Source organism: Neltuma alba, unplaced genomic scaffold, assembly GCF_004799145.2.
Source record: "Neltuma alba isolate B1F8T4 unplaced genomic scaffold, ASM479914v2 tig00011257_pilon, whole genome shotgun sequence".
NCBI lineage: Eukaryota > Viridiplantae > Streptophyta > Magnoliopsida > Fabales > Fabaceae > Neltuma > Neltuma alba.
Window position 1 is genome coordinate 34,697 of NW_021635970.1, and position 16,479 is coordinate 51,175.

The 16,479-nt window shown below is 29.8% G+C and overlaps 1 protein-coding gene across 1 annotated transcript; it reads right to left on the minus strand.

Moving 5' to 3' along the window:
* Positions 1–8,690: 8,690 nt before the first annotated feature.
* On the minus strand, positions 8,691–16,210 carry LOC114763130 (acid phosphatase 1). Its single transcript, XM_028952736.1, has 3 exons — positions 15,707–16,210; positions 15,153–15,365; positions 8,691–9,139 (listed from the first exon to the last, which is right to left on the minus strand). The coding sequence occupies exons 1-3, from the start codon at positions 16,147–16,149 to the stop codon at positions 8,962–8,964; spliced, it is 834 nt and encodes a 277-aa protein (XP_028808569.1). The 5' UTR covers positions 16,150–16,210; the 3' UTR covers positions 8,691–8,961.
* Positions 16,211–16,479: the final 269 nt, after the last annotated feature.

The window sequence follows — 16,479 nt, forward strand, 5'->3', positions numbered from 1 at the left end:
CTCTCCCTCTCTGGAAACGTAAATTTCTGACTTCCTTTCTCTCTCTCTCTCCCCCCTCTTTCTTCTCTTTCCTTCTTCTACTCTCCTTCGATTTCATTCTTCTTCTCTAGAACCGTGACGTTCTTCTATGTTTTTCCCAACCCATTATTTGCAATGGGAAAAATGAAAACATGTTAACCGTGTAGCTTCCATATTTAATTTTCTGCAAAACATGTAATGCTAATAGCCTAATATAGTACTCTTCATATAAAAGCTCTCATTCTCCATAATCTCTCTTTATTCTACAACCTCATCTCCTACTGATATACTCGAATTAACAACTGTTACCTCCTTTCATTGTAAAAAACTGGTTGTTGTCAAAGAATTCTGGAAATTATCATTTACGAAGAGAAATGTAAACTTGTATAAAAACCTTATCAGAAGTGATAAGTTCACTATGACAAATGATAAGCTGAGTATGATAAATAACAAGTTCTCATAAGGTTTTCATACAATTTCAAATTTCTCTGTTAAAATGACTAAATTTTCATATTGATTTATGAAATGACAAGTTTACTATGGTAGATGACAAGTTGAGTTTGACAAATGACAAGTTCCCATAAGGTTTTCATACAATTTCAAATTTCTCTGTTAAAATGACTAAATTTTCATATTGATTTATGAAATGACAAGTTTACTATGGCAGATGACAAGTTGAGTTTGACAAATGACAAGTTCACATAAGGTTTTCATACAATTTCAAATTTCTCTGTTAAAATGACTGAATTTTCATATTGATTTACGAAGTGAAAAGTTTACTATGACAAATAACAAGTTGAATATGACAAATGATAAGTTCCCATAAGAATTTCATACAATTTTAAATTTCTCTATTGAAATGACTGAATTTCCACATTGATTTATAAAGTGACAAGTTAACTATGACAAATGACAAGTTGAATTTGGCAAATGACAAGTTTCCATAAGGTTTTTATGCAATTTCAAATTTCTCTATCAAAATGACAGAATTTTCACGTTGATTTACGAAGTGACAAATTTACTATGGCAAATAACAAATTGAGTTTGGCAAATGACAAGTTCCCATAAGGTTTTCATACAATTTCAAATTTCTCCATTAAAATGATTGAATTTCTACATTGATTTACGAAGTGACAAGTTTACTATGGCAAATAACAAGTTGAGTTTGGCAAATGACAAGTCCCCATAAGGTTTTCATATAATTTCAAAAAAATGAATGAATTTTCACATTGATTTATGAAGTGACAAGTTTACTATGGCAAATAACAAGTTGAGTATAGCAAATGACAAGTTCCTATGAGATTTTCATACAATTTCAAATTTCTTCGTTAAAATGACTGAATTTTCATATTGACTTATGAAGTGACAAGTTTACTATGGCAAATGATAAGTTGAGTTTGGCAAATGACAAGTTCCATCAGGTTTTCACACAATTTCAAATTTCTCTGTCAAAATGACTGAATTTTCACATTGATTTACGAAGTAACGAGTTTACTATGACAAATGACAAATTGAGTATAGCAAATAACAAGTTCCCATAAGGTTTCATACAATTTCAAATTTATCTGTTGAAATTAAAATTTGCAGATTTCTGACAGCAACTACTTCTGATAAGCAGTAAATGACAAGTTTAGTAAGATTAATGACAAGTTCAGTGAGTTGAACCCCTTGTACAAGGAAACTAATTACGAGCTACACCTCATGCAATCTTGAGTCTTACATTCCATCATAAAGTTGACTTCCCTTCCTCATTCACATGCAATGAATCATCCAAGCTTTCATTCTTTAAGGAGGAGTAGATTATGAACTTGTCACCATCAAATTGAAATGTATTTCCTAATCTAACCATAGTTCTCAAAGAATTTCTTGACACCTTGTTCCATTTGGAAGAATTGTCCTGTATGCAAGACAAAATCCAATATGATCTTGGTATGTTTTCTGGGTATGTAAACACATAAAAGTTCAAACTATATATAAAAAGACACATACACATTAAAATAGCCTTTGACTTTCTCCATGAAATTGATAAATTGACTAATGAAAGTTAATCATGAATTTTCATTTCTTGATTTCCTCCATAACTGTTCTGATATATCCAAGGTGATAAAAGATGAATCAAATAATGTTGCAGATTTGGTACTTAGTTCAAGCAGGGGCAGAATATCACACTCTGTAAGCATTACACATAATCTTAAACAAGCATAAAACAATGCTCCAACATGCTTTGCTACACTGTTCCTTCTCTCTCCGAGACAAGGAATAATAATTTCAAAGTAGATTTTCTATTCAAAATCCAACAAACCATCGCAATATTATTTTGTTACAAGAGATAATAGTACAAGCTGAAACTTTACCAAATATTCTAAGGTACAGATCCTTCTTCGCTGCACCAGGTTTGTGGCTATGGAAGGTGGAAATGGAGATAGGGTTTTGAGCTATGGTGGAAGAATCAGAACATAGCATCGCCTTTCTCTCCCTCTAAATTCTGAAGTGAGAGACGTGGCTGAGGTGAGGACTAGAGTGCTATGCTTTGAGCTTGATTCAGTAGCAGTAAAGAGAAGGACGAAGAGAGAGAGAGAGAGAGAGAGAAGAAAGAAAAAGAGGGAGGGGATGAGACGGAAGGAAGAGAAAGGGAATGACATTTTTGACTTTTCTCCTGCATTTCATAATTGCAATTTAGGACCCGGTCTCTGATAGCTATTTTGTGAATTGGGGTACCCAAATTGCCATTTTATATTTTCAAAGGTCTTTATTTGCCATTTCCCCTTTTTAATACTTTTTCTTTAATATGAGCAAATGTGGAAAAAGTTATTTATTTAATATATTTTTTGGTTTATAAGTTTAGGATACAAATAATTTATAAATAAGAACATAATAGTAAGATTATAATTCACTTTGTCCCTCATATTTGTAATTTTTTTAAAAATAATTTATTTAACTTATAAATAGATATACTTCTATTCAAAATATAAACATCAAATAATTAAATTACATAACTCAAACAGTTCATTAAAATTAAAATTAGTTAAAAATAATAAATATGTAAAAAAAAAAGCGCAACTTATTTTTCTAAAATATACTTATTTATGGAGAGGGTAAGTGTGAGATATAATGGATAGAAAAAGAGATGAGAAAGACATATAATTAATTAACAGTAAAAATTTAAAAAAAGAATTAAATGATCAAACAAAAACTCAAATTGTACCTTATTAAAAAAAAATCATGTCAAAGATTTGATGCTTATATTTTAAATTAGATAGAGTATAATTTAATATTATATAAAGATATTTTAAAAAAATTATATAACATTTATTAACTAATTTATTTAAAATTTTTAAATTTATTCAAATCGATTAAGTGGCTCTTAAAGTATTTATAATATCAAGAAGCTTGAGCATTTTAATCTCTATATATGATGAAGAAAGGTACACAGAGATGAAATAGAACCACCTGTACTACTAGTTTCAGCCGAACACTTTGCCTACAACAGCGGGTTTTGTCACAACAGGCAAAGTCAGTTGCATAGATTATATAGTATCATAAGAATCATATTTTATAAACAATAACTATTATTTTTTTATTCTTAAATATAAGTAATATTTATAAGTTGTCTTAAATTTTTGTAGTTAATTCTCTATTTTACCCTCATTAATTACTTATTTTAATACTTAATATATTTATTATTTCATTTATCAAACCATCATCTCTCTATCACACACTCTCCCTTCCATAATTTTTTTATTATAATGATTTTCTTATTTTCTATCTTATACTCTCCCTCCATAAATAAGGGCATTTTAGAGAATAAACTTCTAATTTCCACACATTTATTGTCTTTAATTAATTTTAACTAACATTTTGATTTACGTGATAAACTCTCATGTTGTTTATAAAAAGGGATGGAGGGAGTAATAAGTAAATCTTTAAAAACATTCATTTGATCCTATTTATAAGACACTTCTCATATATTTCATATAGATAAAAAAAATATTAAACTACATTAACTCTTAACTAAAATATAATAATTTTCCAATCTTATCCTTATATAATAAATATACTTGTCAAAAAAGATAGTTATCTACATTCTAATAAATAAAAGATAAAATAATACTACTTCCGTTCCTCATTATAAGAGACAAATAACCAAATTACGTTAATAAAAAAACAGTTAAAATTAGTTGAGGACAATTAATGTGTAAAAAGTATAATGTTTTTTCCAACAATGCCACCATTAATAAGGAGAGAGAGTATGCAAGAGAACATTTAAATTATTAAAAAAAAGATAAGTGGGAGGGAGAGAGAGTATGAGTTGGAGACAAAATAAATAGGGGTAAAATAGAAAATCAATACAAAAAAATAGAGACAATTTTTAAATGTCTCTTATATATGAAAACATATTATAAGCATCAAATGTCTCTTATAATAAGAAACGGAGGGAGTATATCTAAGTTACAAATTTAATTAAGTGACTTATAAAAATGATCAACAAAATTTTTCTCTTGCCTTATGAATATGACTAAAAGAGTATTGTTTATCAAAATATCTTGTTCAATCATTTTGTTGAGGATTTTTTTTGGGTCTCTGTCTAATTTTTTTAGAGGGCTTTAATTAAATACTTTACCTAAAATCTAGAAAACAAAAACGAGAAGATAAGGATTGAAGCGTTCAATCTTAGGGATGTAGCTCTATAAAAGGATTACCAATTTTCATGTTATAATTACTTAATCATGAAACAATCACAGAACTCAAAGGTTCCGGTCAAAAAAAAAAAATCACAGAACTCAAAGGTACAGTTGATGATGGGACTTTGGTAATTATATTCCAAAATATCGACTCCATCCGCCACGTGGGATCCAATTATGGAGCTAATAAGTTCTGAGAAATAATAAAATATCTAAATCATTTTTTCCTTTTTCTTTGACTTTGAATTCCCCCTCCGAAAAAAAAATTGTCTTTTACTTTTTGGTGAGATATTACTATATTACTCACTCTATGTATTACTAATATTTAATAGTGCATATTTAATCAAAATAATATGAATTTCTCATAAGTTTATTGAAGTTATACGGATATTCTCTCTATTTTAAAAAGCTTATGATACATGTCTCCCATGAAAATAAAAGATAAATACTTCTATTTTACTTTCAAAATATTTTAAAAAAATCTTCCATGAATTTTATTACATTAAAATAATTTATTTCTATTCGTAAGGAAATATGATAGCTAAAATAAAAATATATGAAAGATGAAGATGCCTATAATATCAGCAAATTTCGAAGAAAGATTAGTATAATTTTAATATATTTTGAAATTTAAAAATTGATGGCTATATAATTTTAAAATAATTTACAAGACATTATTCTGGTTATTGACTTTTATTTGCATCCCCAAATCAATCATGTTTTTGCTTTTCTTTTTTGATACAATTTTGCTTTTCAATATATTTGAAGATGTAAAGCATATTTTTGGGATGAAACCCACTTAAGAAGTTAAAACGGGATCCAAAGTATATGGACGTTGAAAAGTTGGGTTACAGTTTTAAGATTGGCCCAAATTCATTTGGTCCATGAATTTTGAGGCCCAGCACAAGAAATGTACTTATGAAGCCCAGAATAAGAGTGTGATGGTAAAGCCCAACCCAGCACTGTTTCTTAATCGACTATCAACATTCCAAGTCTTCAACCGATTCTTTTTAAGGTTTTTTTTTTTTTTTACAACCAACAACAGAGATATGGGCCTTCTGTAGTGTTTGAAACTTGAAAATAAATTATGCATGATTTATCAAAAAGTTAATCCAGCACCTAGAAGTATTTTTTTTATATGTATCTAGCATTCTAAAATATTTTATAGTGTATCCAATATCCTGAAGTATTTTTTAAGTGTGTCCAGCATCATGAATATTTTTTGATGCATTTAGTACCTCAAAGCAACTTTCTTAATTTTTTTGGGTGCATCTAGCACCAAGGGGAAAAAAAAAACTTTAGAGTGCTGGACGGACTTACAAAATACTGTGGCATGCTGATGTATCACAAAATATCTTAGGGTACTGGATGTACCTTAACCCTTTATAAAAAAGTTTATATTATCTTTGGTTCTTAATATAAGAGCTAGATAACTAATTTGATGAGATTAAAAAAATTAGTTAAATTAGTTATTTGTAACAAATATGTGTTGGCTTCCTTAAGTTATCCTTAATTAATTATTTACATTGAAACTACACTTAGGTAAAAATACTTTACATCAATATAGATAATTTCGAGAAAAAATTATAAATTTACAAGATAAAATGAATTGGGGTGTTATGTTTAAAAACACCAACTAACTCTGATATTTAGGGAAAAAAATAGTATTAAATATTAAAATTTGACTAACATTGACGAAGAATAGCAAACAATTGGAAACTATCTCAAATAATCCAAGAACCAATTTAGATAATTCCAAGTGCATTGTCCGATAAATAAAAGTTGAGCATGGCCCAAAAAAGGTCACGATAAATTAAGAGACCAATCATGAAGAATAAAAAAGGAAGACGACTTTGTACATAGACTTTTTTTATGAATAAATTCATGACTTTGGAAAGTTATTGAGATGGGGGATAAGGTTAAAGAATATATTATAATAAATACAGCTAATCTATATTGTTCTTTTATTAATTAATTGATTAAAGGTGTACTTGTTCTGATTGGACTGATAAAAGGGGGGATGGCACCTTATGGATTGAGCTTTGGACTTGCAAGTGTTTCTTTGCCAATTAAAGTTTGGAATGGAATAGAATTTTTCATATATAAATAACAATCCAATAGTGTACTAAAATTAACAAATAATAAATAATTAGAAAAATTAGGATTTCAATGATGAAGCATCTAATCATGATTCCCTCCCAAACATCACTGCCTTTTGGGCACAATTAAAGAGGCTTTCTCCCTCCCAAATTGCCAGTATGAGTATGATCAAACCATTAATTAACTTTTTGCCCAAAAGAAACATTAATTAATTAGTATGTGATATGGTAAGCAAGGAATTTTGGAGATTTTTCTTGGGGGTATTATATTGATTATCCTTATATATAGGGAAAAAGGCCATGGAAAAATTATCTGTAGATGATAAGTAAGAAAATCAAATACTGATAGGTCTCCTGAATTTCATTTAATACTAATAGTTCTTAAAGGACTTATAAATAACACAACTCAACTTGTAAATATGAAAACTATATCTATTAATATTAAATGGAGTTCAAAAGACCTATTTATATGTAATCTTCTTATTTGTGACCTATGAAAAACTTTTCCAAAAATCATTAGTTGTGTATATTATTCATGAATAAATATTGACTTGGCAAAGTAGAGTAGATAATAATTAATATATCCATATATATTAGAAAATATATAATTATGCATGGGGTCCATATTTTATATTTAAACTCTTATTTACCCATTTATTTCTTCATTTCTCTTTGAACACATCACACGCAATCAATTTTATCAGAAAGTAAAAGAATCCTGACTCAATCAAATTGTTTACAAATTAAATTATAAACAGTATATAGTTTATTTCCCAAACTCTCTAATTTAATGCATTAGCGCAAGTTTTTATCTCAATAAACACAAAGCTAATTTTGGTTTTCACGTGAAAATATACTTAAGAGGAATCTAATTAACAAGAATAATTATTATTGTTTGGCTGGCTATCTTGTCGTCTGGTCATGTAACTTTTAATTTCCCCAACCACACCCAATTTGTAGGAACCAGTTTCAGTGTTCATCACCTTGATGTGTATCTTAAACTCATAAGAGATAGACCATTTATATATGATATGAATGATTTATGTTTAAAAATTTTAATTAATTATTTTTAAATAGAAAAAAATCTTTTTGAAAAAAACAAGAGTTAAGAGATTATCTCTATTTTATATTCTATACATATTAAAGTAATTATTTTGACCAAAAAAATTAAAAAAACCAAATTTAGACTATTCAAATGAGATATAAACAATCCAAATCTGATAAATTTAGAGTGCTCATCAAAAGGATGAGCTCTACAACTGATTCCCTAATTTGTAGTGTCAAAAACAAATTGATCAATATCAAGTTAAACCAATGGTAAGTTACTCATTTGACATAGGATGTAGGAAAAAGTAGCATTATAAGAACCTAGATTATATATGCAGAACTTGAAGGGGGGGAAAAGATGCAAAACCATCGAAGAATAACTTTTAAAATGATGACAAATAGTACATGGCAAGTAGGACGCGCTTTTTTCCTCGTTCAGAGAGTCAAAATGGGTAACCTCACTCCTTTATCTGCTTCTTCTTGTTGTCTATCTATCATCAATTTGTTCTGAAACTTTCCAACCCACATTGCCCTCTGGCTTCCTGGAAATTTCACTTTTCTTGTTTATATTATCTATGTATATATCATTCATCATGGTCCCCTATTCCTTTAAATGTTAAATATCTCTTGTAATTTATATTGCCTGTTTCTTCTTGGAATTTCGCTCCTTTTGTGTTATTCTCCCTCTCTCTTCCTCTCTCTCTTACTCTTCTCCTTTGACCCATTCAACACACATCTTTTGAATTAGTCTCTCTAACCATATCTAATTAATTAGATGAATAATAGGGTTTGAAGATCTTTTTATAGGTAGAAAGGAGGAGGAAGAAGAAGTAGAAGGTGTAGATCAAATTAAGCAGCCTAGCTCATTCGAAGGCATTAAAATTATATTGGCATCACAATTTGTAATTAATTATGATGTGAGTGCATATGTTACTTAATTGGCATTCAACAATGGGAGACCAATTAATACTAGTTAGGGGGTACAAATTAAGACAAATTAAACCAGGCGGCCAGCTAACTAATGGTAGCTAACAATTGACGAAGTTGTGTTATTAATTGACATATATAGCTAATTAAAGATTAATTAGAGCAGGGTAATGGAAATTAATATTCAATTAGCGGATGAAATACATAGGATTAGGAAGCTTGAAACTACGTTTCCCCTGAGAGTAGCCTTGAAGATCACTCCACTGATCTCCCACATTGCCCCATATTCTGTATCCTTCTGCTTCTATCTCCTTCCTCTTCTCCGACTTGTACTTTGACGCGCTTTCGCCTTTGTACTCCCCTCGCCTGCAAATATAAAAAGTATAATACCTCAGTCAATTTTGTCTCTTAATTAAATTTATACGGTTTCTGATTCTTATTATACGTTTCAAATAACTAATTCACAAACAACAAACTCTTAGTTAAAATTAGTTAGAGCAATAAATAGGTTAGAAATATAGTTATGTTTTCAAAAATGTCCTTATAGTAAATGAGAAAAAGGATAAAAGAGAATGTGCGAGGAAATATGATAAGAGAGAGTATAATAATATAACTATATAATTGCAACAACAGTTACTTTTGCCCTAACACTTTTATGTATCTAGCAGTAAATTAATGACTACAATGATCAAAATCATAGTTAATTTCCTCCTAATCACAATTCTAATCATTGCTAAAACAGCTGATTCCATAATTAACCAACACAGTAAATCAAGGTAATATGTATAAAAACAAACTAACTTATTAGTTAGTTAATTAATTAGTTGATTGATTGATTAAGGTGCATGGGAGTAGGAGGTTGACGTTGAATGGGGCAACGCCGTGAGGCAGCAGTCGCAACTTCGTCGTAATAATGGACCAACTTTAATTTAATTCATTGCCTTAAACTCTTGTTTTTTTTTTAAAAAATCATTAATAATATTATTATCATTATTATAATTATTATTTTGGGTTGAAACTGAAATGTCATAATAAACGGCAAAAAAAGAGAGAACAACGGTCGACAATCGACATGAATGAATGATTGACAAAGCTATCTAATTAAAGGCGAAGATTTAGGTGCGTTGTTCCCATTGCGCTGACTTGAGCCAAACTTGACAAAACTTAAAACGCGGGAATCATTACTCAAAACGTGGCCATAATTTTAAGAAATGTGTTAGAGTGTCCTGAAAGTTTTTACTTAAAAGTATTCGATACCTAAATATTTTTTTAAATACAAATTTGTTTTGAAAGTTTAAAATTGTAACAACTTTATCTCACCATTAAAAATGTCAACGGTCAATATAATGTTAGTTTTTCGACAGCCAGGGCAAAATTACTATGATTTTAAATTTTTAGAATAAATTTATACTAAAAAATTTTGGCTACTCAACTCTCCTGATTGAAAATTTTCAAAACAAATTTACACCTTAATCCCTAAAAAATACTACCTTCTATAATTTAACAAATTAAATCTTATATTAAGGATCTTAGCTAGTAATTACTAATTTGTAGTAGGTAAATAAGTTAAAACCTACGGCAATGTCATTTATATAAACCAACCCTTTGACCTTTTTCACCATCATCAATCATGAGTGGTTGACGGCTATATAAATATATATAAAATCAATTACACTAACCCAAGATTCCAAATCACCCACATGCTTGAAGGCAAAAAATTTCTTAGTGCTTATTTGGTGAAAGTTTCTCACTTTTAAAATTTTATGGCAGCAATACAGCTATTCTAGATGTTTAAATTTATATAAAAAGTTTGAACAAGGAAATTATATAAAAAGTCATGTCATTAAAAATTTTATCACTTCGCTAACTAATAATAAAACGCCACTTGAAGCTTCCTCATGTGATAAGAATAAGGTGTAGTACAAGTAGGGGTCTAAAGTCGTTTTGGTGTAAGGAGGGGGGAAAAACCATGCAATGAGTTTATAAATCTGCTGCGTTAAAAAAAAAAAAAGTCTATGAGAATTGATTAAGTTTTCAAAACAAAACAATTATTCCTCTAATCCTACTTATAAAATATTTTAACATATTTTAACAAATCAAGAAATATCTTAAACTATATTAACTTTTCATTGAAATATAATAACTTCCGAATTTTACTCCTATTTAATACATGTACATTTTAAAAAAAAAATGTCTATAAGGGATAAAATAGTATGTGCGTACTAAAAATTAAAAGAGGTGTCTTATAAATAGAATCAAGATAAATTTTCTATCTCTATTTTATTTTTATAAGTAAGATCAGGAGTATCACTTAATTAAACTGAAGCTCATGGAAATTCCATGCACCAATCAAGTCATACTTATGAAAAAAAAAAAAAAGCACAGAAATCATAACATTCTCAAATGATTTCGGTCTCTGACCGATGTTAAAAGGTTGTAAATGTCCGAGACTTGTAGCATTAAAAAGTTGATCATCAGATAAGCATTTAGAACTTCCTATGACTTTTCATTATCATTTTCAAACAACATGGGCAGCCAGGTTCAAGTAGTGGGTTGGCGAGCTATAATATTATTGTTCAAGGCACATATTTTCTGATGATCCACCTAAACTGATAAATTTAAAAATTGCGTCATTTTCAAATCTCCACATACCATTTTCTAATTCCCGCCAATAAAAATCAACATATCCACATATCCATACCAAGAGGATTGACACAGAACAGGAATAAGCAAATTGAACCGTTCAAAGTGGACAAAAAAGGAACAAGAGTCGTGGGAAAATAGTCTCATATGCATAACATGAAAAGAACTAATGATACTTATCTAGAAGTAGAACTCGGTTATTCAAATACATATTGAAGTGCCCACTAGTGAACGAAGTCGGCAATATAGTAAATATAAAAGGACAACCACCTATTTACTTTGTGGGAAGCATGTACATGATCCTTGCGCTTTAAAATATAAGAAGTCTTGTAAAAAAAATTTTTAGCCCAAAATATAAGTGGTTGGTATAATAATTAATGATACTCCTCTGGTCCTATTTATAAGTCACTTCTAATATGTTTCATACAGACCAAAAAAAACCTTAAATTTCATTAACTCTCATTTCAAATTCAACAACTTTTTAACTTTATCCATATTTAATATACATTATACCTCATGAAAACAAAGTCTAATACAACAATAAGTAAAGGGTAAAATTATACATTTATGTAAAAGTTTTTCTTAATACCCTATAAATAAAACAAAAACATGTGTTACCTCTCTACTCTATAAATAGAATCAGAGAAATAATTTTTTTACTTTTATCTCTTATTATCAAGGGGAAGAAAGTTTTAAATGTAGAAGACAATTACATTATTTAATAAGGTTAAAATAGGTAAGTTTTATCAATTTACAACACATTTAATAATTTAACTAACATTCCATGGTTCGTGAGGAAGCTTAATTAAATCCTCTGGTTTTATTTATAAAACATTTTTAACATGTTTCGCACAGACCAAAAAAAATTAAACTGCATTAATTAACTCTCCTTAAAATATAAAAACTTTTCAACTTTATCCCTATTTATTATATACACTTTTTTTTTTTAAAAAAATAACTAAACACTGTAATAAAGGAGAGATGAAATAGTGCATTCATACTAGAAGTTAAATAAAATGATTTATAAATAAAACCAGTAAAAATTTTCTCTCTCAGCCTATCTTATAAGCAGCACCAGACGAATTTTATTAAGTTTGTATTGTTAGTTGTGACGATTGAACTTCCGAGCATTGAATGCGCATAGGCGTGCAAATTCCATTATTACACGACAGCACATGTGGCCATGAAAAATGACATCAATAAATAATAGAGAGGAAGCATCCAGGCAAAACCTTATTGGAAAAAAAAAAGAATTTTAAAAAAATTAGGTATGACCTAATTAACATCGGTCGTACGTGTGTGTGTGATTGTTAAGGGTTTTTGATATATTGAAAAGAGGTAATTAAAGTGGACCCGTTTCTCATATGTCATGTTGTTTATGGAGTGTATAGTTTATATATGAACACTAATTCAACATTTTTTTAATATTAATAATTAATTTTGCATCATTAAAAGTAGAATGGGTTCTAATAATTAAAATGAAATTTCGCAAATGAATTTCACCATCCATCGTTGACATATTAAATAAAGAACACAGACATTGAACATGTCAAACCCAAAGTCTGAAACAAGTTTGTGTACTAATGATCCTCCCATGTGACATGACGTGCGAGCACAATAAAATCTCTGTTTGGTATTTGGTCAGCTTTGAAACAAAAGATTAAATTGAGTGGACGGCGTGAACTAAAAAGTGCTTGATTTTTTTTTAAAAAGCATTTTAAAAGTATTTTTATGTAAGTTGAGATAATTTTTTTTACATATTTATTTTATATAATATAAAATTATTTTTAAAATTATAATTCAGTCTTCACACAAATACTCCTCTGGTCATATTTATAGGACAGAAAGAGAAGACATTTTTTGGGATTATTTATAGGGTACTAAGAGAAATTTTTTGTATGATGTACAATTTTACTCCTCATTTATTAGTGTGTAAAATTTGTTTACATGAGTTATAATGTATATTAAATAGGAATAAAATTAGAAAACTGTTGCATTTTAAATAAGAATTAATAAGTTTAAGATTTTTTTATCTGTGTAAACATGCTAAAAGTAATTTATAAATAAGACTAAAAGTACTCTTCTGGTCCTATTTATAGGGCAGGGGAGAAGGTTTTTTTTATTCTATTTATAAGTCACTTCATTAAATTTTATCATAAATGTACTATATTGCCCTTCATTTATTATAGTGTAGATAATTATTTTTTTGAAAAGTGTATATATTAAATAAAGATAAAGTTAAAAAGTTACTATATTTTAATAAAAATTAATACAATTTAAAGTTTTTTTTAATTTATATGAAACATGTTGGAAGTCATTTATAAATAAAATCAGAAAAATATTTACTAAGTTGGAAGCGGTACTTTTTAGGGCCAAAAAAAAAAGAGGCTACCAGTAGGCCACCAGTTTCTCTCTCTCCCCCCCCCGGGGCTCCCCCTCACTCATGTGCATTTCATGGATAATATTTAATAAGTAAAATATCAAACCCGTGGCACATGAGAACTCAAGACTATTTTATAAGTGGCAAAGATGAGGTGGGATATGTCGACAGAAAGATAAAAAAAATTCAAACCATCCTAAAGTCTTAAAACAAACAATGAGTTAATGTCATCTTTAATTTAATTCCTGAAATTTAAAATTAGCAGTTTTAAAACTTAAAATATGACTTCATTTTGATATACTTAAAAAAATTTTGGTCCCTAAAATATTGCCTTAGAAACCAAAATTAAAACAAGGTCAAATTTAAAAATTAAGGATGATATCAACCTTAAAAAATCTATGAAAAATTGGTCAAAAGTTTTTTTTTTTTAATATTAAGACTAGTTGTGTAAAAGCAGATACCTAAAAGACCTAAGTAGTTGAGCTAACGATTGCAACTCTTTCCAGCTATCTGAAGATATGTTTCACACAACTGAAGAAGGCTTCACACCCAATTTAAGATTAGTTGCACTTGATCTTTAAGCAACTTCAAATATTTGTGCATGATTAGTTTTCTAATTAAAAAACTTATAATTATTTTTCCCAACCGTAAATCTTGCTCTTATCTTATGGATAAGACCCCACAAAAGGCTAGAAATAGGAGAGGAGAAACTCAATCTAAGAACTACTAGAACAGCCTAAAAATGATCATTACACACACACACACACACACACATTAAAACGTTTATGTGTGGGTGTTATGAATTGGATAGTCTCTATCTACTCTTCGAGTAAGAAGTACGCATGCAACAACAAATGATATTGTTTTTGGTTGTAAGCTTTGTCCTTATATACACACACTTTATTCTATATATTCTTGATTATCATAAGAAGAATCATATTCCCCCACCTAAATAAAACCAACCATAAACATAATAAGAGGACAAACACGCATGCAACACGCATAGCTATGGAATTGTACAACTAAAGCAAGGAATCAGGTTCACTATGCTGATGAAAAAGCCAAGCCAACTTTTCTTCATATCTAGCTATAGCTAGACCTTAATAGTTGGAAAAATCGTAAAAAAAGACCGCCAAAATTTAAAAATTACAGATAAAGACTTTTTCATAAAAATTGTTGTCAAAACCTATAATAATTTGTAATAGGTCTCTGTTTGTAATTTTTCTATTTTAATGATTTTTTTTGTGATTTTTCCTTAATAGTATGGCCAATCAAATTCAAAATATTCAATAAAAAAATAAAAAAGAAGAAGACTAATATAAAACAATAAATTAAGAAGTAAGTAATTATGAGTACCTCAAAATGAGACGATGGTAGCCAATGAAGCCTTGGGAATGTAAGTTGAGAATAGTGATATGGCCAAGAGTGGCTTGGTCTCTACCGGTAAGTAAGAACACTTTGAAGCCTCTCTCTATGAGCTTCTTGAACACTCCCAATATCGATGGGATTGCTGGGCATGATCCCTTCATTATCCACTCCTTGAACTTCCCTGAATCAAATGGATCGCACCTACACACAAAAATCTCACCTTATTAAGCAAAAAACATCTCAGTTTTTAACTAAATTGCACGGAGTCTAATGCTAAAAGCCGTATGCTTATCGGGTAGGTACTAACTACTTGAAGTTACAGGAAATCAAACTTATGACTTTTGGTTTATAGAAGAGCATTCGTGTCACTAGATGAACACTGGGAGTATAGAATTTTTTTTTTTTCGCCCTTTTTGAATATGCAGAGACAATCATACTGAGGAAAGAAGATGATATTCATCCCCAGAGAAAGAAAACTGAGGGTTTTGGGAGGAAGATATATATATATATATATGTGTATGTATAAAGATGAAGGAACGAACCCAAATCCCTGAGCTTTGTAGTAGTTGATGTTAGAGATACAGGTATCGTCGACGTCGAAAACCCAGGCGTCGAGGCCGTCGGAGGAGAGAGGGATGTGGAGGGCATAAGACAGAATTTGGTCGGCGATGAGTTGGACATCATTCTGGTACTGTCCTCCCATGATGTAACTCTGCACGTGTCTGTAACATCTCGTCGGAACTGTTCGCCATGGACCCACATTGTTTGCTTCCACAGCTAACCTCCAGCTCAGACCGTACCCATTATCATCATCCTCCTCCTCCTCCGACGAGGACGACGACCAGCACGATGGCACCGACGGCAACGACGCCGACGTCGTGCTGATGTGCGTCTTCTTCACGAGCACCACGATGGTGTTCAATATCCTAGCCACCAACAACGTTAGGCCTTCCACCGCTCGTTGGACCATCGTGGCTTTCATCATCTTCTACGTCTCCGGCCGATAGAGACTTCTCAAATTGGGGTTAGGATTTTGGGATATATAGCCATAGTTACTGTGTCGGGATGAGACCTCTGCCATTAAAATTAAAGAAAAGTATAATTCATCGGCGATGAATGAGATCCAGAATGTGGGACCCTGGCATGTCGAATTAATGAGATGCTAATTATGAGACACGTTCCATGCTCATCACAGTAATGAGCACGGATGTAATTTGAACCATCCAAATTGATTTTAGATGGTTAAGATTGAATTTAAATTTTTTATATATTTTAATTAATATTTTGTTTTAATAGATATAGAATTTAAAATAAA

What these genes read in the sequence shown, in the direction of transcription:
- LOC114763130 (XM_028952736.1), bottom strand. Translation starts at nt 16,149, where the DNA reads ATGATGAAAGCCACGATGGTCCAACGAGCGGTGGAAGGCCTAACGTTG. An exon ending in TACAAAGCTCAGGGATTTGG is followed by an intron (nt 15,366 to 15,706) that starts GTTCGTTCCTTC and finishes TTTTGTGTGTAG; the next exon opens with GTGCGATCCATTTGATTCAG. An exon ending in TACCATCGTCTCATTTTGAG is followed by an intron (nt 9,140 to 15,152) that starts GTACTCATAATT and finishes TTATATTTGCAG; the next exon opens with GCGAGGGGAGTACAAAGGCG.